This window comes from Staurois parvus, unplaced genomic scaffold (genome assembly GCF_062004578.1).
Source record: "Staurois parvus isolate SC_StPar_1 unplaced genomic scaffold, SC_StPar_1.0 ptg001328l, whole genome shotgun sequence".
NCBI classification, from domain to species: domain Eukaryota; kingdom Metazoa; phylum Chordata; class Amphibia; order Anura; family Ranidae; genus Staurois; species Staurois parvus.
In genome coordinates this window covers 3427456-3453283 of record NW_028319124.1, presented here as the reverse complement: position 1 = coordinate 3453283, position 25828 = coordinate 3427456, and the positions used below count along the sequence as shown (strand labels likewise).

Here is a 25828-nt window from a genome sequence, read left to right as displayed (position 1 = left end):
CAACGATGGGGAACTATTCCTCCCACTGACACCAACGATGGGGCACTATTCCTCCCACTGATACCAATGATGGGGCACTATTCCTCCCACTGACACCAACGATGGGGCACTATTCCTCCCACTGACACCAACGATGGGGCACTATTCCTCCCACTGACACCAAAGATGGGGCACTATTCTTTGCCCTAATACCAAGGATGTACTGTTTACTCCCACTGATGCCAGGACAATTTTTCTCCCACTGGCCACAGTTCGGCCTCCCTAAAGTCTGAAGGACAGTAAAGTAACCCTCTGTTTAGAAAGTTTGGAGACCCCTTGGTCTAATGAAATGAAAGCAGACAAGCAAAAGTTTCTGGCTACATTTCCACTTCTCCTCCATGTAATAAACATGAAGCCCAATAGACAGTACACATACAGCTCCACACCACCATCTTGTGGTAAATAGAGGTATGGTTGTACTTTATTGTGGAACAACACTAAGGTTAGTGTAGAAAGTTTTTGCATTAAAAATGTATCACCATGAAAGGCTGACGGGTGAGGCGCATTCATAACTATGAGACGAGAAACCATGTTGTGGTGACGGACTGCGAATGTCCATGCCAAGGTACCCCCCCAGTCATGGCCGACCAGAACACAGCTCGAGTAACCTGTAGGAGAGAGAAAAGTAACAATTCAGCACGACATATGGGCATTACACATTATACAGTTGCAAGAAAAAGTATGTGCACCCCTTGGGATTATGTGGAGTTTTGCATGAATTGGGCATAAAATGTGCTCTGAACGTCATCTAAGTCACAACAATAGAAGAACACAGTCTGCTGAACATAATACTACACAAACATTAGATGTTGCCATGGTTTAATTGCACATAACATGTAAACATTCACAGTGCAGGGAGGAAAAAGTATGTGAACCTTTGGACTTAATAACTGGTTGGCCCTCCTTTGGCAGCAATAACTTCAACCAAACGTTTCCTGTAGTCGCAGATTAGACCTGCACAACGATCTGGAGTAATTCTGGACCGCTCCTCTTCATAAAACTGTTTCAGTGTAGCAATATTCTTGGGATGTCTGGTGTGAATCGCTCTCTTAAGGTCATGCCACATCATTTCAATCGGGTTGAGGTCAGGACTCTGACTGGGCCACTCCAGAAGGCGTATTCTGTGCTGTTGCAGCCATTGTTTTGTTGAATTACTTGTATGCTTTGGGTCATTGTCCTGTTGCATCACCCATCCTCTGCGGAGCTTCAGTTGGCGGACAGATGGTCGTACGTTTTCCTGCAAAATGTCTTGATAAACTCTGGAATTCATTTTCCCATCAATGACAACAATCCGTCCAGGCCCTGAGGCAGCAAAGCAGCCCCAAACCATGATGCTCCCTCCGCCATGTTTTACAGTGGGGATGAGGATTTGATGTTGGTGTGCTGTGCCTTTTTTTCTCCACACATAGTGTTGTGTGTTCTTCCCAAACAACTCAATCTTGGTTTCATCTGTCCACAGTATATTTTGCCAGTAATGCTGTGGAACATCCAGGTGCTCTTTTGCAAACTTCAAACGTGCTGCAATATTCTTTTTGGACAGCAATGGCTTCCTCTGTGGTGTCCTCCCATGTACTCCATTCTTGTTTGTTTTCCTTATTGTAGATGTGTCAACGAAAATGTCAGCATGTGCCAGAGATTTCTGTAGGTCTTTAGCTGACACTCTGGGATTCTTCTTTACCTTCTTTCTTAGTCAACAATTCTTGATCGTAGGTCTTCTGAGAGCTCTTTTCTGCAAGGCATGGTTCACATCAGACAGTGCTTCTTGAAACCAGTAAACCCAAAACAGGTGTGTGTTTTTTAAGGGCAGGACAGCTGTCAGCAACACATCCAATATCATCACACTGATTGGAGTCAAGGTTGGCTCACTCCTGTCTCCAATTAGCTCTGGGAGAAGTCATTAAGCTAGGGCCTCACATACTTTTTCCTCCCTGCACTGTGAATGTTTACATGTTATGTGCAATTAAACCATGGCAACATCTAATGTTTGTGTAGTATTATGTTCAGCAGACTGTGTTCTTCTATTGTTGTGACTTAGATGACGTTCAGAGCACATTTTATGCCCAATTCATGCAAAACTCCACGTAATCCCAAGGGGTTCACATACTTTTTCTTGCAACTGTATACCTTCTTTTTATGAGACACATACACAAGGCCCTCACCAAATCCTGTAATGAGATCTTCAACATCCTGCAGAAGAGTCTCCATTTTGTAATCCAGCAATTCAGAAGGCGCATCTGAACCCCCAAACCCTCTGAGATCAACCGCGACAACCCAATAATCCTGGCAAAACTCATCCAGCTGGTACCGCCAGGAGTACCTGCCAAGGAAAAAGTCCTACAAGTAAGTCAAAGGTAACAAGAAACATAAAAAGTACTTGGAAACTATTTAGAGAAACAATCAGACACAAGAGCATCTCATGGCAAGTGCGTAGCCCCTTCACTAGAGATGGGTCAATCAGTTTACCCTAACCAAAATTTGCCCAGACAGGGCAGATGAGCCAATACCAGAATATTTGGGAAACTAATATTCTCCCTGATTCACACTCCAACATCATGAGTTGAAATGGAATCTAACTGTAAGTAAAAGTAGCTGTTGATGAGAGGTCACATGACTCATCTAATGCTGAAGTTAAAATGTAACAGAAAATGAAGCCCTGATAACGATGTAAGATATTACAAATAGGTGCCAATACTGTTTAAAATCCATTAATGCATTTTCACCCTGTTCTGCACATGCTCAGTTGCTCTCGATTCTCAGCACTGTGCCACTGTACCTAAAATCAGAGCCACTAGAGGCTGATCAGCTGACAGCCTAAAATGTACTGTTGTGTGGAGGGAACACAGATTAGAGAGAGAAAAGAAAAGTAGGAGAGGTGACAAGACAAACTCTGCAGCCATGGAACCTAAAAGAGTTAAACTTACAAGTACAGTGTCTTATCTCCCTGATATTCTCTCCTTTATTTATCATTAGCAACCTGTGAACTTTACCACGGTAAAGCTTCTGTCAGCCGTCCTCTCTAACTGAGCCAAGACATACAATTAAGGCTGGAAATGTACATATCTGAATTGAAGAAAGCAATATTTAGTTTTTGAGACTATAAAGAGGGGGAGAGTTTCCAATAAGGACTGCTCTGGGCTTCAACAAAATGGCATTCTCCAGCAAGAAGAAATAGGAGAAATGCTGGAGGCAATTTACAGCACACGCTAATTTTGGTAGCATAATTATTAATGTTGATTGTATGTTCTTTTGTTAACCGCTTCCCCGCCACCCTATAGTAGATATACTGTTACAGGGCGGCAGGGGTGCGCAAAATCACGTATATATGCGTGCTTTTGCATTTCTGGGTAGGGGTCACGCACCCCTACCTGCGCCGCCATTCACGGCCGCGGCTGTCAATCACTGGATCCCGGCCGGTAATCACCCAGTGATTAACAAGCATCTCCGACGGGGAGGAAGACTGTTTTGTTTACTAACAGTTTTCCTCCCTATTGGCTCGGGCACAATGCTCTGGATGGCTATGCACAGCATCCAGAGCAGTGTGCTTACAGTGAAGCACACTCCGCCCCCTAGTAAAATGCTCCCTACACATAGTTAACCCTTTGATCGCCCCTCATATTAACCACCTTCCTGTCCAGTGCCATTAGTACAGTGTCAGTGCTTTTTTTTTTAGCACTGATCACTGTATTGGTGTCACTGGGGATGTCACTGACACCAAGTCAGTTCCTCCCAGTGTCAGAATGTCCGCTGCAGTAGAAAAAGAAAAAAAAAAAACCCAGTATCTATACTGCCATTTGTAAACACTATAACTTTCACGTAAACCAATTAATTTACACATATTGGGATTTTTTTTAGCAAAGACATGTCGCAGAATACATTTTGGTGTAAATTTATGATGAAATTTTTGAATTTTTTTTTTTTACTGGACATGTTTAATAGCAAAAAGTACAAAATATTGTTTTTCTCTCAAAATTGTCGGTCTTATTTTTTTATTGCGCAAAAAAAAAACCCGCACAGGTGATCAAATACTACCGAAAGAAATCTCAATTTGTGGGAAAAAAAGGACGTAAATTTCATTTGGGTGCAGCGTTGCATGACCGCACAATTGTTAGATAAAGTAACGCAGCGCAGTAACGTAAAAAATTGCCTGGTCAGGAAGGGGGGTGAATCCTCAGGACGGCAAGTGGGTAAAGAACATCAATTGTTATCAAAATGTTATGGGTGAAGTTCCACTTTAAGGAACATATACTGACTTGAGTTTACCGAATATGAGTAAAGTCATAGCCGAATGACAGTGCTACGCTTCATCTCACAAATTCAGGCTTTATTATGCACTCAGGGACCTTGATACACTGGAAGGTTTAGGATGTCTTCCCCAAAAACTGATTTTAAGAGGTTTGTTGATGAGCAACCCTATCCAGGCAGTGCAGAAGTAAACTGTTAAAGGATCAAAGAGACTGACAGAGGTTGCAGTGGTGGAGCAGAGGGAAGGCAGAAGACATAGGGTTCCAGAGAGGTGAGAGTACTACTTCTTCTATTGCAAGGAATTGATGTTTTGATTACATTAGAGACCTGGAAGAGTTTCCCAAATAAACCTATATAGAGATATTAAAGAAGATCCATCATTTTTTTTATTTTACAGTCCTGTCTCATATTTCCATGTTTCTAAATGTTTTCTAACCCTACAGTAATTGTGAGTACCAACCTGCTCACCTCAATTCCTGCTGTGGCCAACCTGACAACTACTTTGAAGGAGATGGCTGAAGCTCATCCCGGCTGTGAGCACTTTGCTGTGACAAGCAACGGCAAGAGTAGTGTAGAGGGAGAAGGGGGTATTATTATTATTATACAGGATTTATACAGCGCCAACAGTTTGCTCAGCGTTTTACAATATAATGGGAGACAATACAGCAACAATACAGTTCAATACAAGAGGGATAGGAGGGCCTGATCCTTGGAGCTTACAATCTAAGAGGGATGGGCTGGTGGTACAAAAGGTAGAAACGGTGGGGGATGGACTAGTTGGAAGAGTAGAAGATTCCATTGTTAGCTGAGGGCAGGATAGGCTTCCCTGAAGAGATAAGTCTGATAAATTGGAGTAGAGAAATCCAGAGGATGGGGGAAGCTCTGGAAAAGTCCTGGAGATGAGCATGGGAGGAGGAGACAAGGGAGCTAGAGAACAGGAGGTCGTGCGAGGAGCGGAGAGGTTGGTTTGGGTGATATTTGGAGACAAGATTGGTGATGTAATTTGGGGCAGAGTTATAAATGGCTTTATATGTTATTGTTAATGTTTTGAATTTTTCCGTTGGGCAATGGGAAGCCAGTGGAGGGATTGGCAGAGAGGGGTGGAGGACACTGAGTGGAGGCCAGTGGAGGGATTGGCAGAGAGGGGTGGAGGACACTGAGTGGAGGTTAGTGGAGGGATTGACAGAGAGGGGTGGCAGATATGGAACGGTTAGTAAGGTGGATGAGTCTGGCAGCAGCATTCATGATAGATTGTAGAGTTGATAACCTACGATTAGGTCGGCCAATGAGGAGGGAGTTACAATAGTCAAGGCGAGAGATAACAAGGGAATTAATAAGTTGCTTAGTAGTTTCCGAGGTTAAGAACGGGCGTATCTTGGAGATGTTGCGGAGGTGAAGTCTACAAGATTTGGGCAGCGACTGGATTTGGGGCTGAAAGGACAGATGGGAGTCTAGGATTACACCTAGTACCCTGGAATGAGGGGAGGAACTGATGGTTATATTATTGGTCTTGATGGAGAAGTCAGGGGAGGGGGCACAGGCTGGGGGGAATAGTATGAGCTCAGTTTTGGAAAACATGAGTTTGAGGAAGTGGAGTGACATCCATGCCGGTATGTCAGCTTCTGCATTCTTCTTGCAGTTGCATGGGGAAAGTGCTCACATATGACACAAGCTACAGTTATGAATCAGCCATTTTCTTCAAAGCAGTTGTCGGATTGGCAATGGCAGGAGGTAAGGGGGCAGGTCGGTACTCATAACTCGTGTTAGAAAGCACTTAGAAACATGGGGCAAATTATTACATGTACTGTGTCACATAGGGGACAGAACTGCTAAATAAACATTTTAATGCTAGATCTTCTTTAAGAATTACCCCCTAGGAAGCTGTTTGTTATTTATATCAGCAACACTGGATTCTTACATGGACATGAAAGGCTATAAAGTAACTTCCAGTGAATAATTACTACACATAACAGTGTAATAAGACCTATAGTTATTTGCTACCTGCAGCTAATGTAATGTTGGTAAATCAGCTTCTTTACACAGTGCCTGCCTAGCTCAAAGCTCAGAGTGATGTAATATGCAATTTACAATTTAAGCTATAAAGTTGAAGCATGGCCCTCCAGCTTGCTATTGGCCAATCACTTTGATTAGCCAAAATCAGAGCATGGGAGATTGCAAAGGCCCAGGTAAGAATATTGACTTCCTAGGTGAAGATAAAAACATGCACAATAAAGTATCATGGGTTTTATGGCTTACAGGACTCTCAAAAAACTAGCCGAAATTACTGCTGCACCACAGTTCCAGTTTTCGTATGTTACATTGACTACAGGCACATTTCATAGCAAATTAGAATGGTTTTGCATATACAGGCGTACCTCGGTTTATGAATTTAATGAGCTCTCCAGAACGTTTGTATTGTGAAAAATTTGTAAACCGAAACGCAATTTCCTAAAGGAATGCATTGAAAACCAATTAATCTGTTCCGGAAATCAGAAAAAAGTATAAAAATGTCTTTTATCTGTTCAAAACTCTTTATAAAGTGCACTTTAAAGGCATAAATACTGTACAGGGACATGATTAAAAAAAATTTGTAAATGCCTTGAAAACCAATTAATCCATTCCGGAGGTCAGAAAAAAGTCAAAAAAAGTTTTATCTGTTGAAAACTCTTTATAAAGTGCACTGTAACGGCATAAATACTGTACAGGGACATGATTAAAAAATGTATAAATGCATTGAAAACCAATTAATCCGTTCCAGAGGTCAGAAAAAAGTAAAAAAAAGCTTTATCTGTTCAAAACTCTTTATAAAGTGCACTTTAAAAGGCACGGGGCTGGCGCTATAAACCTCCCAATGCATCCTGGGGAAAAAATTCATAAACTGAAGCATTATTTTCAATGGATTTCCATTCGTACACCGGAAATTACATTAACCGAGGCGTTCGTAAACCAAAGTACGCCTGTATTTAGTTTCTTTATTTATTAAAGAGATTATTGTGGAGTTTTTCAGTTATGAAAATGCCAATTCAAATCTGATTAGTTGCCATAGGCAATCCTGACAGTTTTGTCTTATTTTTATGCATTTTCTTTATATTATGATAAGCAATTCATCAGCATAAAGATGTGGACATTGAACCTATAATTACCAAATCACATTACCAGTTTTCAGGGAAGCCGTGTAGGAACAGCATCAATGGGCTTCCTTTTGCTCCAGATGCCACATAATGGAAGCGCATCCCAGAACTCTGTTCAAACAAAGAGCAGAACATTACTGAATTAAAGAACAGAGGAACCCTTGCAGACCTATAGTCCTTCCCTAAAGGCCACTTTGCCAAGCTGTTGACAGGCTTTCCCAATGATTAATAATCAAAATACCCTCTGCACAATTACCTCAATCAAAAGAATGTCAACATAAAGTGTGTGAGTATTAATGGGCTGCTGCCTGCACTGACATGTTTTCCCACATCTACATAGTGAGGCAGAGTTACTAAAACTGCATGGTGCAAAATCTGGTGCAGCTCTGAATAGAAACCAATCAGCTTCCAGGTTTTATTGTCAAAGCTTGATTAAACAAGCTGGAGTTAGAAGCTGATTGGCTACCATGCACAGCTGCACCAGATTCTGAGTGCTCCAGTTTTAGTAAATCTACCCCAGTATATCTACACCATTTTAAGTTTTACAAAACTATCGTGCACCCAACAAAATGACTTCCTACGCATTTCCAAAAAGTTAATCAAGGTGATTGTAGCCGTATTAGTGCATTTGCGACAGAAACAATTGAGTACTGTCAGTGATACTTTTTTTATTTGCACTAACATACAATTTTGAGGACAAGCTTTCGGGGTATGTCCCCTTCTTCAAAGTCCAAGTAGTACTGTTACAAATCACAAAGTTTAAGCAGAATGTTAGAAGGGATGAAAAAAAAAAAGGCTACAGATAAAATACAGCAAAAGCGAGGGGGGGAGGGGGGGAGGGGGGGATACTACACTCACACAGAGGGAGTCAAGCTTCAGCTAATAGTCATAAAATTGTCAGATAATGGTTGAGGAATCCCATGTCCAAGTTAAGGCCGTTCTCTCTTGTGTCAAAGAGAATTATCATTCTTAGTTCAACAGTTTTTCTTTCCTGAATGGATTTGAAATTTCCTTTCAGAACTAAAACATTGAGGTCTCCCATTGTGTGGTCCGGTTGTGAGAAATGGTGTCCTACAGGTGTGCAGAGATCATCTTCTTTATGTTCCTTGATGGTATGTCTGTGCAAATTCATCCTTGTTTGCAACTTCTGTCCTGTTTGACCAACATAATATCCTTTGCTGCATTTTCTGCACTGGATAAGGTACACAACATTACTGGAGGTGCAGCTGGATGATCCGGAAATATTGAAGATCCCTTTTGAGTGTCTGACACTTTTTGATGGATTGATTTGGTTGCACAGTTTGCAGCGTTTCTTATTGCAGGGTTTGCTTCCATTATTTGTGACCTCATAATCAGAAGGAAGTTTCCTACTGATTAGTTTATTTCTGAGGTTGGGGGTTGTCTGAAAGCCAGTATTGGGGGTTGCTGGAATATTTCTTTCAGAGTTCCATAGGTCCATCCTCTGTTATGATGGGTTGTAAATCTTTGATTATTTTTCTTATTCCTTCTAGTCCTGGGTTGTATGTGGTTACTAGAGGTACATGGTTGTTTGTTTTTTTCTCTTTGTACTGAAGTTTTTGAACTAAAACTTTTGAACTAAGAATGATAATTCTATTTGACACAAGAGATAACGGCCTTAACTTGGACATGGGATTCCTCAACCATTATCCGACAGTTTTATGACTATTAGCTGAAGCTTGACTCCCTGTGTGAGTGTAGTATCCCCCCCCCCCTCGCTTTTGCTGTATCTTATCTGTAGCCTTTTTTTTTTTTTTTTCATCCCTTCTAACATTCTGCTTAAACTTTGTGATTTGTAATAGTACTGCTTGGACATTGAAGAAGGGGACATACCCCGAAAGCTTGTCCTCAAAATTGTATGTTAGCGCAAATAAAAAAAGTATCACGGACAGTACTCAAAAAGTTAATCAAAACTTTCAAAATGCCTCAAGGTCTGTATATTAATGATCTGGGAGTCCCAAATCCAAAATACAGATATAAAAACAAACAAAAAAGATTAGTTGTGGACTCAACCAAGATTAGTGGGTTTTCTATACTATTACTATTCAGGGATGTTGAATTTGTATCGCCTGACGCCTGGGACATGTAGTTCCGGGCGTCGGGCAGGACGTTTTTTCAACCTTTAGTCCTGCTGTGGGCAAGCAGCAGGGCTCACCTGTCAGGTGGAAGCATTCTGGAACTGTGGGCTGTGTGGAAGCAATTGGGCGGCAGCGCTGCGCCAGGATGAGAGAAATAATCTAGCACCAGACCTCCTCCATAACACTATACTGATGACCTATAAGGGTCTTTTAAAGGGTCGCCTATAAAAAAAATATAGGGTACTGAAGTTTGTTGCCATTTCATGAGTGCACGCAAATTTAAGGTTTGACATATTGGATATCTATTTACTCTGTGGAACCTCATCTTTTATATTTTACCAAAAAATAGGGTAATTTGTTGCTTTTTTGTGCCCTAAAATTAATTTTGTGTATTTTTAACTGAAATTGTGCATTTCATAGACCTTTGTGGTAATATCATGCATCATAAAAAATTAGAACAACCACGATTTTATTCTCTAGGGTCTCTGATTTCAGAAAATATATAATGTTTGGGGGTTTTGTGTAATCTTCAGGCCCAAAATGATTTTTTAACCCTGTGCAAAAAACGCAAAAATGGCTCTGGCGCAAAAGGGATAAAGGATAAGCCGGACACTCCCCATTCCTGACAAGCACCAATCGGTGCTCTTTACACTGCAAGGTGTTTTTCCTCCCTGCTAGTTCCCAGGTGCGGTGCTGGAGACAGGCAGGGAGGGAAGGAGGAGATAAAACAGCGCAATGTTAAAAACATTTAAATGTTTAAGTTGCCATAAAGCCCCTTTTGATTTTAAAAGTCCCAGAGATTCCTAACAGCACCTCAGATTTAAATACAGTTTTGGTTAAAATAGATTTTTTTTTTTTTTTTAACAGGACAAGTATATTGTCATGAGGGACATGTAGATTGGGACACCAATTTAGTCCCTGGACAAGTAGTTTTTTTCAACAATTTCCACACCCCCGTATATTCTAAATCAAAAAGGCTGGTAGTCAAAGCGCATGAACAATGCCTTTAATTATATAAAATATATATATATCTATATATATATAAAAACAGACCACACTCCATGAATCTTGCTTATTCCCCCCAATGGGATGCCATATATTGAAATCATTTAGCATACACTCTTAGATTGACCATAACCGCTCAACATATTGAATTCAGATATCTTTAACTCATCTTCAAAAGTAGATACTGTATCTCTTGTATCACAAGTTTATGCCACTCGAAAGAAAATATGATTGGTTAAAGCCCCAGATGGATAATAATGTGAAGTCCAGAGGAAGATATCTTGTACACAATGTAAATCATGGTGACCTCCCTCTTACACTGAGATTGTAGCCATATAGATAACACATTAAGGATGAACACTGAAGTAATCCCAAAGTGGTTTCCAGACGTCATGTAATCCAGAGGAGGAAATTAATTATACATGTCCTTACCTCCCTCTAGTGCTTGATAATTAAGAGCGTGGTCCAGAGCAGGATTGGTATACAGAGTTGTGGCCTCCTCATACATTGGTGTGCATTGTTGTAAAAAGTCTGGTCCAAACAAACAAACTCATGGGTCATCAATTGAGTAGCATTTCATGAGACAAGAGAGGCAGTCCATAAACATGTAATAGTCGAGAGGTTCCTCAGGAGTAGAACAGTTCAGAGCAGTAACATAAGGTCATAGTGAAGTTGGTAATGATACTTTTCATGCTGTTGGCACCAAGGCAAATCCCATTAGGAGACCAGGCATTGTGGAAGTAGCCCTTCTGACCAGGTTCGCCGGTACATCCGGCTGCCTCAGAGGTAGGCTCAGATTTGTTTGGCATGCCTCATGGGCCGGTCCCTAAAATGGCCGCTACGTTTCCACCACAAATATAATGGAACTGACCCAGACTGCGCTTGAGCACTTCCGTTAGAATACTGCTTCCCCATCTGAACACCGATAACAGACACCACAGCCAACCATACAAGACTAGACGACACCAGTCAGTCTGAACTCTTTATTTTAAACTCAAACGGGCTTTTTATACAATACACACTGAGACTGATCACTTGATCATATGCAAACGCAGCTATATATAGAAATAGACTTAACACTCTAAACAGTAAGTTAATTAGGTTACTAGCTGGATGACCAAAACAAAAAGGTGAATGGGAATTCACACCTAGACAATGGTTTGATGAATTAGGATCTCACTACAGAGCAGACGGACCTGCTCCTACACTAGAGTAGAGGAGAGGCCAGCGTAATCAGCTCTTTCAATTCACATGTCTAGTTCAGAATCAACAACCAGGAATAGTCTTCATATGGCTGATCAATATTACCGTCCCATCTGAAGTAATTCCAACCACATTCTCAGCGTCCATTAGTCACCCTGTGCCCCTAAGAGACACAGGGTGACTTACACATAAGAGGGATATGGGGAGCTGAGACAGGGGTCTCCCAACCTCTGGAAAGTAAGCTGGGTTCCATGAGCCCCCCACCCAAAGTGACTCCCATTACAGTTGGCACCAAGGCAAAGCCCATTAGGAGACCAGTCAGTGTGGAAATAGCCCTCCTGACCAGTTTCGCCAGTACATCCGGCTGCCTCAGAGGTAGGCTCAGATTTGTTTGGCATGCCTCATGGGCCGGTCCCTAAAATGGCCACCACGTTTCCACCGCAAAGGCGCAATTTACAAAAAGTTAACTTTCATGATGGAAATTTTATATGGTATAACAATGAATAATCAACGCAATAAATGTAAGGAATTTACAAATATTGCATAAAAGTCCAGCGTGTTTGTTTATCGTAAATGCCAATAAGTGAATCCAAATCCCACGTGCTCCACCACCTATAACCTTAGGCTCACATCTGAAGATATTGAACTATATGGAAAAATAGGTCTCACTGTGACCTATTACAAACAATAATGTGGCGCTAATACAATAAAAATATAATGAAACCCACAAACATGGATACAAAGATAATGTAATAAATGCAAATAATAAAATAAAAATAATAATAATAAACATGCAAAATGACAATGATGACAGGTGCCAACAAAACTCACATAAACAAATTTGTATAAATACAAATGAAAAAAAATGTGCCAAATAAAAGTCCAAATGGGACCTAATGAATCAATAGTGCCCAAAAAGATCCTAAAATGGATCTAAAAGTGATGAAATAAATATACAGTGGGGATCGAAAGTTTGGGCACCCCAGCTAAAAATTTGTATTAATGTGCATAAAGAAGCCAAGGAAAGATGGAAAAATCTCCAAAAGGCATCAAATTACAGATTAGACATTCTTATAATATGTCAGCAAAAGATGGATTTTATTTCCATCATTTACACTTTCAAAATAACAGAAAACAAAAAAATGGCGTCTGCAAAAGTTTGGGCACCCTGCAGAGTTAATATCTTGTACTGCCCCCTTTGGCAAGTATCACAGCTTGTAAACGCTTTTTGTAGCCAGCCAAGAGTCTTTCAATTCTTGTTTGAGGTATCTTTGCCCATTCTTCCTTACAAAAGTCTTCCAGTTCTTTGAGATTTCTGGGCTGTCTGTCACGCACTGCTCTTTTAAGGTCTATCCATAGATTTTCAATTATGTTGAGGTCAGGAGATTGTGAAGGCCATGGCAAAACCTTCAGTTTACGCCTCTTGATGTAATCCCCCGTGGATTTGGAGGTGTGTTTAGGATCATTATCCATTTGTAGAAGCCATCCTCTCTTTAACTTCAGCTTTTTCACAGATGGCATCAAGTTACCATCCAAAATGTGCTGAAATTTTATTGAATCCATTTTTCCTTCTACTCGTGAGATGTTCCCTGTGCCACTGGCTGCAACACAACCCCAAAGCATGATTGATCCAACCCCATGCTTAACAGTTGGACAGAGGTTCTTTTCATTAAATTCTGTGCCCCTTCTTCTCCAAACGTACCTTTGCTCATTCTGGCCAAAAAGTTCAATTTTAACCTCATCGGTCCACAGAACTTGTTTCCAAAATGCATCAGGCTTGTCTATATGTTCATTTGCAAAGTTCAAACGATGATTTTTGTGTTGAGGACGTAGAAGAGGTTTTCTTCTGATGACTCTTCCATGAAGACCATATTTGTACAAGTATCTCTTTATAGTGGAATAGTGTACCACAACTCCAGTGTCTGCCAGATCTTTCTGGAGGGATCGTGCAGTCAAACGTGGGTTTTGAATTGTTTTTCTCACAATCCTGCGAGCTGTTCTGTCTGATATTTTTCTTGGGCTTCCAGATCTTGCTTTAACTTCCAATGTTCAATGTTCCTGATGACTGCCATTTCTTAATTACATTCCGATCAGAGGATATTGACATCTGACATCTTTGCTATCTTCTTATAGCCTTCTCCAGCTTTGTGAGCGTCAACTATTTTCAGTTTCAGTTTTCTAGACAACTGCTTAGAAGAACCCATGGTGCTGATTGTTGGGGCAAGGTCAGATGAGTCTGGGCATTTAAAACCTTTGAGATTGACATCACCTGGTCTTCCTAGACGATGATTGAGAACAATCCATGACACTGGCAGGTCTCAGCTTTGCAAAGGGGGCAGTGCATGCTATAAATTCTGCAGGGTGCCCAAACTTTTGCAGACGCCATTTTTTTGTTTTCTGTTATTTTGAAAGTGTAAATGATGGAAATAAAATCTAACTTTTGTTGACATATTATAAGAATGTCTAATCTGTAATTTGATGCCTTTTGGAGATTTTTCCATCTTTCCTTGGCTTCTTTATGCACATTAATACAAATTTTTAGCTGGGGTGCCCAAACTTTCGATCCCCACTGTATGTGACCTCACTGTGACCTATTTCTTCCCCTTTAAGGGGTTGAGTACCTCTTGGGCACCTCTGGAGTGGTCGCCATATGTCCATATGGTTCCTCAAGGCAGCTAACACAACCAACATCCTCTCAGTGGTACACTCTCCAGCATATAGCTCAAAAAAATTAAAACCATCATTGCACCAAATTCTGTCAAATTAAAACTACTTAATTAACAAAATAATGACATTACACTCACATATTATAGTGCACATTATACTGGTGCACTGCATTATAGACCACCTTAAGGCTTGTTTCACACCAATGCATTTTTTTAGTACTTTTTGCAAAAACGCAATACAGTCCATTTAGCATAATTTCCTGTGGAACATGTTCACATCTCCGCTTTTTTGAGCTGCTGTGTTTTTGGAAAAGGTCAGGGACTTTATTTAAAAGCAGCGTTTTTTTGTACAATAGTGTTCAATGGACATGCATGTAGTGCGTTTTTGCCGTGTTTTGCATTTTTTTTTTTTTTTTTATGCCCAGCAACAAAAACCTTTCTCCTTTAACAAAAAAACAAACAAAACACACGCTGGAAAAAAAAACTTAAAAAGCGGCAAAAATGCAAAATGCACTGGAAACAGACAAAACGCAAAATGCATTGGTGTGAACCAAGCCTTAGGGACTGTTGCTCCCTTAACCGCTTCCCGACCGCCCTATAGCAGAAATACTGCTACAGGGCGGCACGAGTTTGCAAAATCACGTATATATACGTGATTTTGCAACTTCTGGGTAGGGGGCGCGGGTGGCCGTCAATCACCGGACCCCGACCGGTAATTACCCGCCGGCGCCCGGTGATTACCGAGCATCTCCGACGGGGAGGAAGACTGTGTTGTTTACAAAGAGTCTTCCTCCTTGTCAGCTTGGGCACACTGCTCTGGATGGCTGTACAGCACAGCCATCCCGATCAGTGTCCTTACAGTGAAGTACCCCTAGTAAAACACTCCCTACATATAGTTAACCCTTTGATCACCTCTCATGTTAACCCCTTCCTGCCCAGTGTCATTAGTACAGTGTCAGTGCTCTTTATTAGCACTGATCACTGTATTGGTGTCACTGGGGTGTCAGTGACACCAAGCTAGTTCCCCCCCCCCCCCCCCCAGTGTCAGAATGTCCACCGCAGTCCCACTAAAAAGTATCTGATCGCCACCATTACTAGTAGAAAAAAAAAATCCCAATATCTATACTGCCATTTTTAAATGCTATAACTTTCACGTAAACCAATTACTTTACACGTATTGGGATTATTTTTAGCAAAGACATGTTGCAGAATACATTTAGACCTAAATTTATGACGAAATTTGATTTTTTAAATTTTTTTTACTGGATTTGTTTAATAGCAAAAAGTCCAAAATATTGGGTTTTTTTTTCAAACTTGTTGGTCTTTTTTTTACAGCGCAAAAAATTTAAAAACGCACAGGCGATCAAATACCACCGAAAGAAAGCTCAATTTGTTGGGAAAAAAGGACGTAAATTTAATTTGGGTGCAGCGTTGCATGACAGCGCAATTGTTAAAGTAACGCAGCGCCGTAACACAAAAAAATGGCCTGGTTAGGAAAGGGGAGAAATCCACAGGAGGGTAAGTGGTTAAGAGGATTTTAGAACAGCAACTCACAATATGCAACCATTCACCCACTTCCAGGTGTTTGTGCTGATGCCATAGGCTCCTCCTCTATACATTTCATCACATGACTTTCCTAAGGGAAACAGCCTGGGCACATACCAGTTTATATGCTAGCCTCTGGTTTAACTGGTTACTATGGTGATTCAACACCATCTTTACTTGGCTTTTGCCACTTGTTCCCAATTACCCACCAATGGCCCAATTTTTTTGGGTGCACAGTAGTTTTATATAGCTGTGCGGCAATTAAAATGATATAGGCTTTCCCACTGCAGTAAATGAAGTTCAGGTCTCACTTAACTAATGCAGCAGGTAAGGGTGGTAACAAGATTCTGAAGAATTCAAGGAGAACAACCTTCCTGACCCTTTACAATCTGTCATTCGCTCACTACACTCCACTGAAATTGCCCTACTAAAACTCACTAATGATTTACTAACTGCTAAAACCAATGGCCACTACTGTACTCTTACTACTTGACCTCTCTCTGGCTTTTGATACTGTTTACCATTCCATCCTCCTCAAAAAACTCCACTATCTTGGCCTCAGAGACTCTGCTCTCTCCTGGTTCTCCTACTTATGGCAGCGCTCCTTCAGCGTTACCTATAACTCTGCCTCCTCCTCTTCACTCCCTCTTTCTGTAGTGGTCCCTCAAGGTTCTGTCCTTGGACCTCTTCTCTTCTCCATCTACACCTCCTCCCTTGGTCACTTGATAAACTCCCATGGCTTTAAGTACCATCTCTATGCTGACGACACACAAATCTATCTTTCTACCCCTCACCTCACCCCTTCAGTCTCCTCTCACATTACTAACCTACTAAGTGACATATCAGCATGGATGCCACTCCACTTCCTCAAACTAAATCTTTCCAAAACGGAGCTCATACTATTCCCTCCAGCCCGTGCCCCCTCCCCTGACTTCTCCATTAAGATCAATAATACAACCATCAGTCCCTCCCCTCATGCCAGGGTACTAGGTGTAATCCTGAACTCCCATCTGTCCTTTCAGCCCCAAATCCAACCACTGTCCAAATCTTGTAGACTTCACCTCCGCAACATCTCCAAGATACGCCCGTTCCTAACCTCGGAAACCACTAAGAAACATATTCACTCCCTTGTTATATCTCGCTTTGACTATTGTAACTCTTTCCTCATTGGCCTACCTCATCGCAGGCTATCCCCTCTTCAGGCTATCATGAATTCTGCTGCCAGACTCATCCACCTTACTAACCGTTCCATATCTGCCACCCCTTTCTGCCAATCCCTCTACTGGCTTCCCATTGCCCAACGAGTAAAATTCAAAACATTAACAATAACATATAAAGCCATTTATAACTCTGCCCCAAATTACATCACCAATCTTGTCTCCAAATATCATCCAAACCGTACTCTCCACTCCTTGCACGACCTCCTGCTCTCTATCTCCCTTGTCTCCTCCTCCCATGCTCGTTTCCAGGACTTCTCCAGAGCCTCCCTCATCCTCTGAAACGCTCTACCCCAATCTATCCAACTATCGCCTACTCTGCCCACTTTTAGGCGATCTCTTAAAACCTATCTCTTCAGGGAAGCCTATCCTGCCTTCAGCTAATAGTGGAATCTTCTACTCCTCCTACCAGTCCATCCCCCCACAGTTATTACCTTTTGTACCACTAGCCCCTCCCTCTTAGATTGTAAGCTCCAAGGAGCAGGGCCCCCCTAACCCTCTTGTATTGAACTGTATTGTTGCTGTATTGTCTCCCTTTATATTTTAAAGCGCTGAGCAAACTGTTGGCGATATATAAATCCTGTATAATAATAATAATAATAATTCTTATACTGCCCCTGGCAGGCCATGTGGCTCAGGTCACTGAGTAGCTGTGAAATTATACTACAAAAATATTGGGGGATGAGAACCCCAAGAAATGCCCATACTGTATCTTTTAATAGGACAGGTCTTACCTTTATCCGGATGTATCCATGCTGCCCATGATTGCTGCTTGTTAAACAGGAGGGGGCAGTCCTGCGTTGCTGCCAGTAAAACGCCTTGAATGGTCCTCTGGCTATAAGCTTCAAGGCATCAGGAAGGTAGGAGACAGCTGCCAAGAGAGAGGCAACATATACCAAGATCCAGAAAAGAACACCTGACACCCGCAGGGCAGCCCGTGTCACCATCAGGAGGAGGCGAGAGACATAGAACTGCATTCTTTCCTCCCAGCCTGTACAAAAAAAAAAATTGTAAATTTCCTTAAAGTAGATCTTTCAGCAACCTAAATTCAGGACGACGTTCAGTGAGCATTTAATGGGGGGAGGGGACATATATCAATTCTGTTGTACAGCAATGAAATGCTGACAAAGACCAGTGAGACATACTGTGAGAAGATTCTCATCTTAACCTTTGTAAGATCTTTGTTGAAGGGCTGGGCAGGAGCCAATACAATCGCAGAGCCAATTCTGGAGGACAGCAGTGGTGTGGCAGATAACCCAGGGGAATGGGATCCCTCGGACCAGACCAGGCTGTTGATATCCTTAAAGGGGACCTCTGGCAGACAACCATATACACAAATGCGTATTATGATTGCTCATCTGGTGAGTGCGTAGTCTAAACATATATTCCTGGCACATCACCTGTTAGAAGCATACAGAGAACCTACTTGAGACCAATTTAGTCGGATCTTCACTACTAATACTCTGTGGAGTTTGAAGTGATGTTTTTGGCACTAATGAGTGCTCAATATTGTCACGTTAGTAGCACTATATTGTGGATATATATTCACATGTATAAACTGTATAGCGAGCGCTACTGCAACAAAAATATATGCAAATTATGTATAAAAGCCGCTAGAACACCAAAAAGGCAACCAAAAAGACCTCCCAGAGAACTATAGAAATTATAAAGGTGCAGCGCTGAGAATAGGAATAATATCATGCAAATGTCAGCAGAAAAGTAGATCTATAATATGCAAATTTTGTTATATGGAGCACAATGTGGAATGTATAATTGTTAATGATCACAATTCAATATAATATCCAGATCCCAAGGAATGTGACATAAGGATCTTGCAGAGTCACGTCTAACGGTGATAATATGTGATCCAGAGGTGAAGATAATTAAATAAGTAGAATGCGCACTCACCAGAAGTGCGTATTAGATACGCATGAAAGAAGTTTCCTTTGCCATCAGATACATCTAGGTCATCTACATTCTGGTCAGGCTGCATTCCCTAACATCCTTTGGTCATCCGTTATAGTAAGACTCCAGGGTTCATCAGACAATCACAGAACAAGGGTCCCCTTTTAAGGTAGGTACTGCGGAGGGTGGTGCTCATAAAGAGAGCCCAATAAGGGACACCCCATAGTGTGATACTGTATAAATAAACTTTTATTCCAAATGTAGGTAAGTAGAAAACAAAATAGTACTGACCGGAAATTCAGGATGGCCACCAGCGGTGGCTAGATGTCCAAATGCTGTAGCCCCCTGACGCGTTTCGTGCTAAGCACGTACTCATAGGGTGCAGGGCTTACGGCTTATGTCACATTCCTTGGGATCTGGACATTATATTGAATTGTGATCATTAACAATTATACATTCCACATTGTGCTCCATATAACAAAATTTGCATATTATATATCTCATTTTCTGCTGACATTTGCATGATATTATTCCTATTCTCAGCGCTGCACCTTTATTATTTCTATATATTCACATGTCATTTGCACTATATTACCTTATATGGGCATACCATTTATTTATGTATATGGACAATTTTTTATATATTTATTTATATACAGTGATTTATTTTTAGCACTGCACTTTGTTTTAACTTTACCTGTTTTGGAGGTTTATCTTGGTTACCTTTTGGTGCATGAGCAGTTTATGGTTTTGGCGCTCGCTTTTCTGCCTGTATTATACTGTGAGACTTAAAGTGGTTGTAAACCGCTGAAATTAAAAATGAACAAAGCATATCCTCATATAGTGTGTACTTGCCTCAATCCGTAGCACATACTGTAGATGTACATTTATTAAACTGAAAATTGTATTATCAGTTCAGCTCTCCGTACTTCTCCTCTGCAACCTGTGGATGAAGTGGAGAATTTCTATTCTCAGAGGGAGAAGAAAGTTTTATAACGCACATTTTGGCGCAGATTATTTATCACGCATTTTGGTGTGTTTTTTTTACACGTATTTTGGCATTTCTTTTAACACGTATTTTGGAGCTTTTTTATGCACATTTTGCCAAAACAGACATCTGCTAGCTGCATTTGGGGTAACATTACCAATTAATTGCACTGCAAGCTTGTTTTGCTTGCTTTTCTGGAATGAGCAGAAAAACATGTTTCTCCAGATTTCTGGAATGCACAGGTGTGAATGGGGTGTTAAAAAATTAGCTGAGATGTGTGTTAAACAGTGCCAAAATGTACACTGAAAAAAGTGCTAAAATGCATGTAAAAAAACAAAAACGCAATGTGAGTTGAAAAAAAGGCCAAAATACACATTTTAAAAAATGCACCAAACTTTGCATTAAAAAAGCAACAAAATGCCAAAATGAACCTTGTTGGGCTTGGAGCATTGTGCGTTTTTCCACGCATGTTTTGGAAATTTTTGTAACGCATTTGCACATGACAAAACATGCAGCAAAATGCATGATCCCTAACTGCATTTGGGGTTCCATTAACAATAAATGGCACCTATATCATTTATATTCATAGCCCTTTGGTGCTGATTTATAGGAAGAAAGATGTCTTCTTGCTCACATGGCACCAGCTTCTCTCCCAGATTCTCCACCTCTGAGCTGCAGAATCTGGGACGGAGATATTTCACACTAATGGCCAGGGAGATCTTCAGATCTCACCTTCATAAACTGGCCGTTTGTGTGCAAGTGAATGGCAGAATGGTTGTGTGCTGTGATGAAAAGCGAAGAACATCTCATCTCAGTTACATAAACTGGTACACAGGAGAGATCAGCAGCAATCCTCAGGACTGCAACTCTTCTGTCTTTCATAAATGGACACATCAGTGTAGTTTGTGTCTGCTCTCCCCTTCCTCTTCTGCTGCATGAGCCACTTCTGACAGTTTGACACCAGGGAATCATGGGCAACCCACATCCCCCATCTAGCACACAGCAGGTGATTGACAGCCTCAGCTGTGCATGTTTCGCTATAGGACTGTGTAAAGGAGGTGTATCCATTCCCTCCACTCAAGTCTCAGATAACACTCAGCTCTCTGCTGTGCAGTGTGTGGCATCATACCCCTTCCTCCTGGAGGGAATCATGGGCAACGTGCATCCCCCCATCTAGCACACAGCATGTGACTGACAGCCACAGCTATGCATGTTTCCCTATAGGACTCTGTAATGGAGGTGTATCCATTCCCTCCACTCAGGTCTCAGATAACACTCAGCTCTCTACGGTGCAGTGTGAGGCATCACAGACCTTCTACCTGGAGGGAATCATGGGCAACCCGCATCCCCCATCTAGCACACAGCAGGTGATTGACAGCCTCGGCTGTGCATGTTTCCCTATAGGACTGTTTAATGGAGGTGTATCCATTCCCTCCACTTAGGTCTCAGATAACACTAAGCTCTCTGATGTGCAGTGTGTGGTGTCACACCCCTTCCTCCTGGTGGGAATCATTGGCAATGCGCATCCCCCCATCTAGTACACAGTGATTGACAGCCTCAGCTGTGCATGTTTCCCTATAGGACTGTGTAATGGAGGTGTATCCATTCCCTCCACTCAGGTCTCAGATAACACTCAGCTCTATGGTGCATTCCTCCTGGAGCTACAAAATGCAAATGTAACTGTGCACTTTGAATGGATGTAGAGAAAAGAGTGCTACAGATAAACAAGTACAGCTTGGGATCAACATATACAGAAAATTCCTTGCTTGTGTGGATGGAGATCTGGTCCTGGCTATGGCCAGTTTAAATCTGCTAGTCCATCTAACACTACCCTCTCTCCCCAGAATGACAATTCTGCTGTCCAAAGGTGTCTCCATTGCTCCTTCAGTGAAGTGGAGACACTCTAAGGCTAGGTTCACACCTATGCAGTTTGATCCGTTTCTGCAGTGCGTTTTGCATTTTTGCACATGCGTTTTTGATGCATTTTGCATTTTTTGGGAGTATTTTTATTTTAGTTTTTTTTCTTGCTGCTAGACAGATTTAAAATGCAAAATGTATCAAAAAAGCACTACGTGCTTTTCTGCAGTGTTTCCATTGAAGTCTATAGAACCAAAAATGCAACTTTTTGAGTTTAACAAAGTCCCTGACCTTTTCCACAAAACACACCGGGTGAAAACAAGGAGATGTGAATGTGTCCCATAGGAAATCATGTTAAATGGACTGTAGTGCATTTCTGCAAAACGCTGCGGAAAATGCTTGGGTGTGAACCTAGGGTAAGGCCCTGTTTACATAGTGGGAACAAGTGTTCCTGCTCACAATTTTTAATCTACAATTTTCACACGATTTTGCGTGTAGCGCATATGGCAGCCCATTCACTTCAATGGGCTTCCCTATACACACGTCACTCCTTTTTGGACAACGAGCTTAGCGTGATTCGTAAACTTGCGTTTTGCCTGCGATTGCCACGCTATTTTGGCATGTGACAACTACAGCAAAATCGCATTGCATTTGGCGTGCCATTAAAGGATAATGACATTCTAACGTGTGCTGCACATTCTGCTGCGATTTGGAATCAAGGGAAGAATCGCTGTGATTCTACCTGCAATTTTGAATCGTGGGATCTGAACTGGGCCTAAGGCAGGAAGGGTATTACTGGCAGGATCACCAGGTGAAAATAAAGGAAAAAAACAGTATAAAGAGAAAACGGTTGTTGATTTTATTGGTTGTCCAAGTGTTCATATGATTGGAAAGTCCAGACAACTACCAATCATTAGCCTGGACTGAAAGTTGTCTTTGACAGCTCAGTCTCTATGCTGGGAGGGTGCAGTGAGCTCAGTCTCCAAGCTGGGAGGGTGCAGTGAGCTCAGTCTCCATGCTGGGAGGGGGCAGTGAGCTCAGTCTCCATGCTGGGAGGGGGCAGTGAGCTCAGTCTCCATGCTGGGAGGGGGCAGTGAGCTCAGTCTCCATGCTGGGAGGGGGCAGTGAGCTCAGTCTCCATGCTGGGAGGGGGCAGTGAGCTCAGTCTCCATGCTGGGAGGGGGCAGTGAGCTCAGTCTCCATGCTGGGAGGGGGCAGTGAGCTCAGTCTCCATGCTGGGAGGGGGCAGTGAGCTCAGTCTCCATGCTGGGAGGGGGCAGTGAGCTCAGTCTCCATGCTGGGAGGGGGCAGTGAGCACAGTCTCTATGCTGGGAGGGGGCAGTGAGCACAGTCTCTATGCTGGGAGGGGGCAGTGAGCACAGTCTCTATGCTGGGAGGGTGCAGTGAGCTCAGTCTCTATGCTGGGAGGGTGCAGTGAGCTCAGTCTCTATGCTGGGAGGGTGCAGTGAGCTCAGTCTCTATGCTGGGAGGGTGCAGTGTGCTCAGTCTCTTTGCTGGGAATATGCAGCGAGCTCAGTCTCTATGCTGGGAGGGTGCAGCGAGCTCAGTCTCTATGCTGGGAGGGTGCAGCGAGCTCAGTTTCTATGCTGGGAGGGTGCAGCGAGCTCAGTCTCTATGCTGGGAGGGTGCAGCGAGCTCAGTCTCTATGCTGGGAGGGTGCAGCGTGCTCAGTCTCTATGCTGGGAGGGTGCAGCGAGCTCAGTCTCTATGCTGGGAGGGTGCAGCGAGCTCAGTCTCTATGCTGGGAGGGTGCAGCGAGCTCAGTCTCTATGCTGGGAGGGTGCAGCGAGCTCAGTCTCTATGCTGGGAGGGTGCAGCGAGCTCAGTTTCTATGCTGGGAGGGTGCAGCGAGCTCAGTCTCTATGCTGGGAGGGTGCAGCGAGCTCAGTCTCTATGCTGGGAGGGTGCAGCGTGCTCAGTCTCTATGCTGGGAGGGTGCAGCGAGCTCAGTCTCTATGCTGGGAGGGTGCAGCGAGCTCAGTCTCTATGCTGGGAGGGTGCAGCGAGCTCAGTCTCTATGCTGGGAGGGTGCAGCGAGCTCAGTCTCTTTGCTGGGAAGGTACAGTGAGCGCACTCTCAGCACAGAAACATCGGCTGCCCAACGACGCATATCTGCAGTGTGCGTGCGTCATAGGTCATCCTTTTGCCGTCACACCGACGTGGGTGGCACCAAGTGAACACACTTGTGTTGAATGCGTGTTATTGCTCTTTAACATGTGTTGTGTTAAGAAGCACATTCATTTTAATGGGCAGCAGCGCACTTAAAGCGGTATTAACCCCAAATCCAAAATGTCATATATTGCAGCTTACCAATCATTAGATGTTGTGGCTGCATTACTTTTCTTTTCTTTTTTTTTTTTTAGACTTTTTCACCTTTGTTTTCAGCTGCTGATCTGGCAAGTAATACACCTCCTGTCTTAGAGTGCACCCACTTTGGATGAAGGCGCATAGGGGGCATAGCAGACAGCAGCATTGCCAGTGTGTAAATGTATTAGCACGTTTAAATACACTAACAAACTGAAGCCAAACTGCAGCTCACACTTTATAATCAGTTACAGCAAACAGCTTTTTTTCCTTTTGGGATACAGGTTTTACATAAATAAATAAAAGATGATCATTGTAAGCACCCGTTAGTAGTAAATGGTTTGTCTCATCCATGTAAACTGATATTCTGCTGAAAAGCTTGTGCTTTTGAAAAACTGACTTGCTGGCTGGATCACCAGAAAGCCTAAAAAAAGAAAACTAACGCAGCCATGACATCTAAGAATTGGTACAAATTGGTAATCTGCAATATAATAAACATTTGTTTTTGGGTTACATACCACCTTAAACTGGTGCTTGGTACATTTTTAATACATCCTTTACGTGTGTGCGTTGTGGTGCGTTACAATTCATGTGTACTAACGTGCGTTGTGTTAGTACGTTTCAAAGTAAATGGCACAGCAAAGCAGCACACTATGGCACATATATATATATATAACCCATGGCAATGTGCATCGGCCCTAGAGGCCCATTCGCACCGTCTCGCTGTTGGTGCCCATGCGTTATCGCACTGCGGCAGACCGGGCCCCTAAACGTTCAGCTTCATTCGGAAGTGCAGCCATCTGCTACTCTAAAGTAGTGCTGCCCCAGAATGAAAACCACCCCCAACCGCGTCTTAATGGAGGAAATAAAATGTTGTCGCATTTTTAGACCTTTGCCCAGAATCTTGGCGGCGGGGGGTGTAAGAAGGGAAAACGTCGCATAGACAAGAGGCAGGGTGATCTGTGTCTAACCGTGCCGCTAAGTCACTCAACAGATGTCCTCCAATGTGTACACCTCCTGCTGCCAGACAAATGCAGGCCCCAGAGAGGGGGATGGAAGCACATGCTGGGACTTGTCATTCCCCTGCTTGCCCACTTCTGGTTTAGGATGTCAGAACTACAAGTCCCAGCATGCTCTGCCAGCCTATGAGAGCACACTGGGACTTGCTAGGTTGCCATAGCCTGAGAGATGCCCCTGTGCCCATCATAAACCCAATGTGTACATGACACTGTCACCTGCCAGTCCTGACCCCTTCAGTCTTCCAATTTACAGAGGACATTTCCCAAGCACCGCCCACTCCCCACGTTTCCGCCAGCCGATTGGTTCGTGACACCGTCTATCTCCTCTCTAAATTATGCTGTTGGTTAAAACAGAGTCTTCTAGCAAGGTAGATAGTACCTGTGTGGTTTGGCTGAAAAATCAAAAATTGTCACACGGAAGGCGGAACGAGCGGCTAGACTCTCGCTGATTGGCTGAGCGAGGACGGCAGCTTGGATAATGTACACTGGTAGGCTGCCGGCTACTCTGTGATTGACAAGTAAGCTGGTCAACCAAAGGCGACAGAAGCTGAGGCGCTTTATTCTGGACAAGATACAGGAAGAGTGCAAGG

General features: G+C 42.7%; 1 protein-coding gene across 1 annotated transcript in view; it reads right to left on the bottom strand.

Moving 5' to 3' along the window:
- EPHX3 (epoxide hydrolase 3) overlaps positions 1-25564 on the bottom strand; it is a 47166-nt gene extending 21602 nt beyond the window's left edge. Inside the window, exons 1-5 of the mRNA XM_089661277.1 lie at positions 25455-25564; positions 17879-18135; positions 7438-7523; positions 2199-2356; positions 519-647 (exon numbers count right to left, since the gene is read on the bottom strand). Of these exons, the coding sequence (XP_089517403.1) occupies positions 519-647; positions 2199-2356; positions 7438-7523; positions 17879-18121 (616 nt within the window). The 5' untranslated portion in view covers positions 18122-18135; positions 25455-25564. The remainder of the gene's footprint in view (positions 1-518; positions 648-2198; positions 2357-7437; positions 7524-17878; positions 18136-25454) is intronic.
- Positions 25565-25828: the final 264 nt, after the last annotated feature.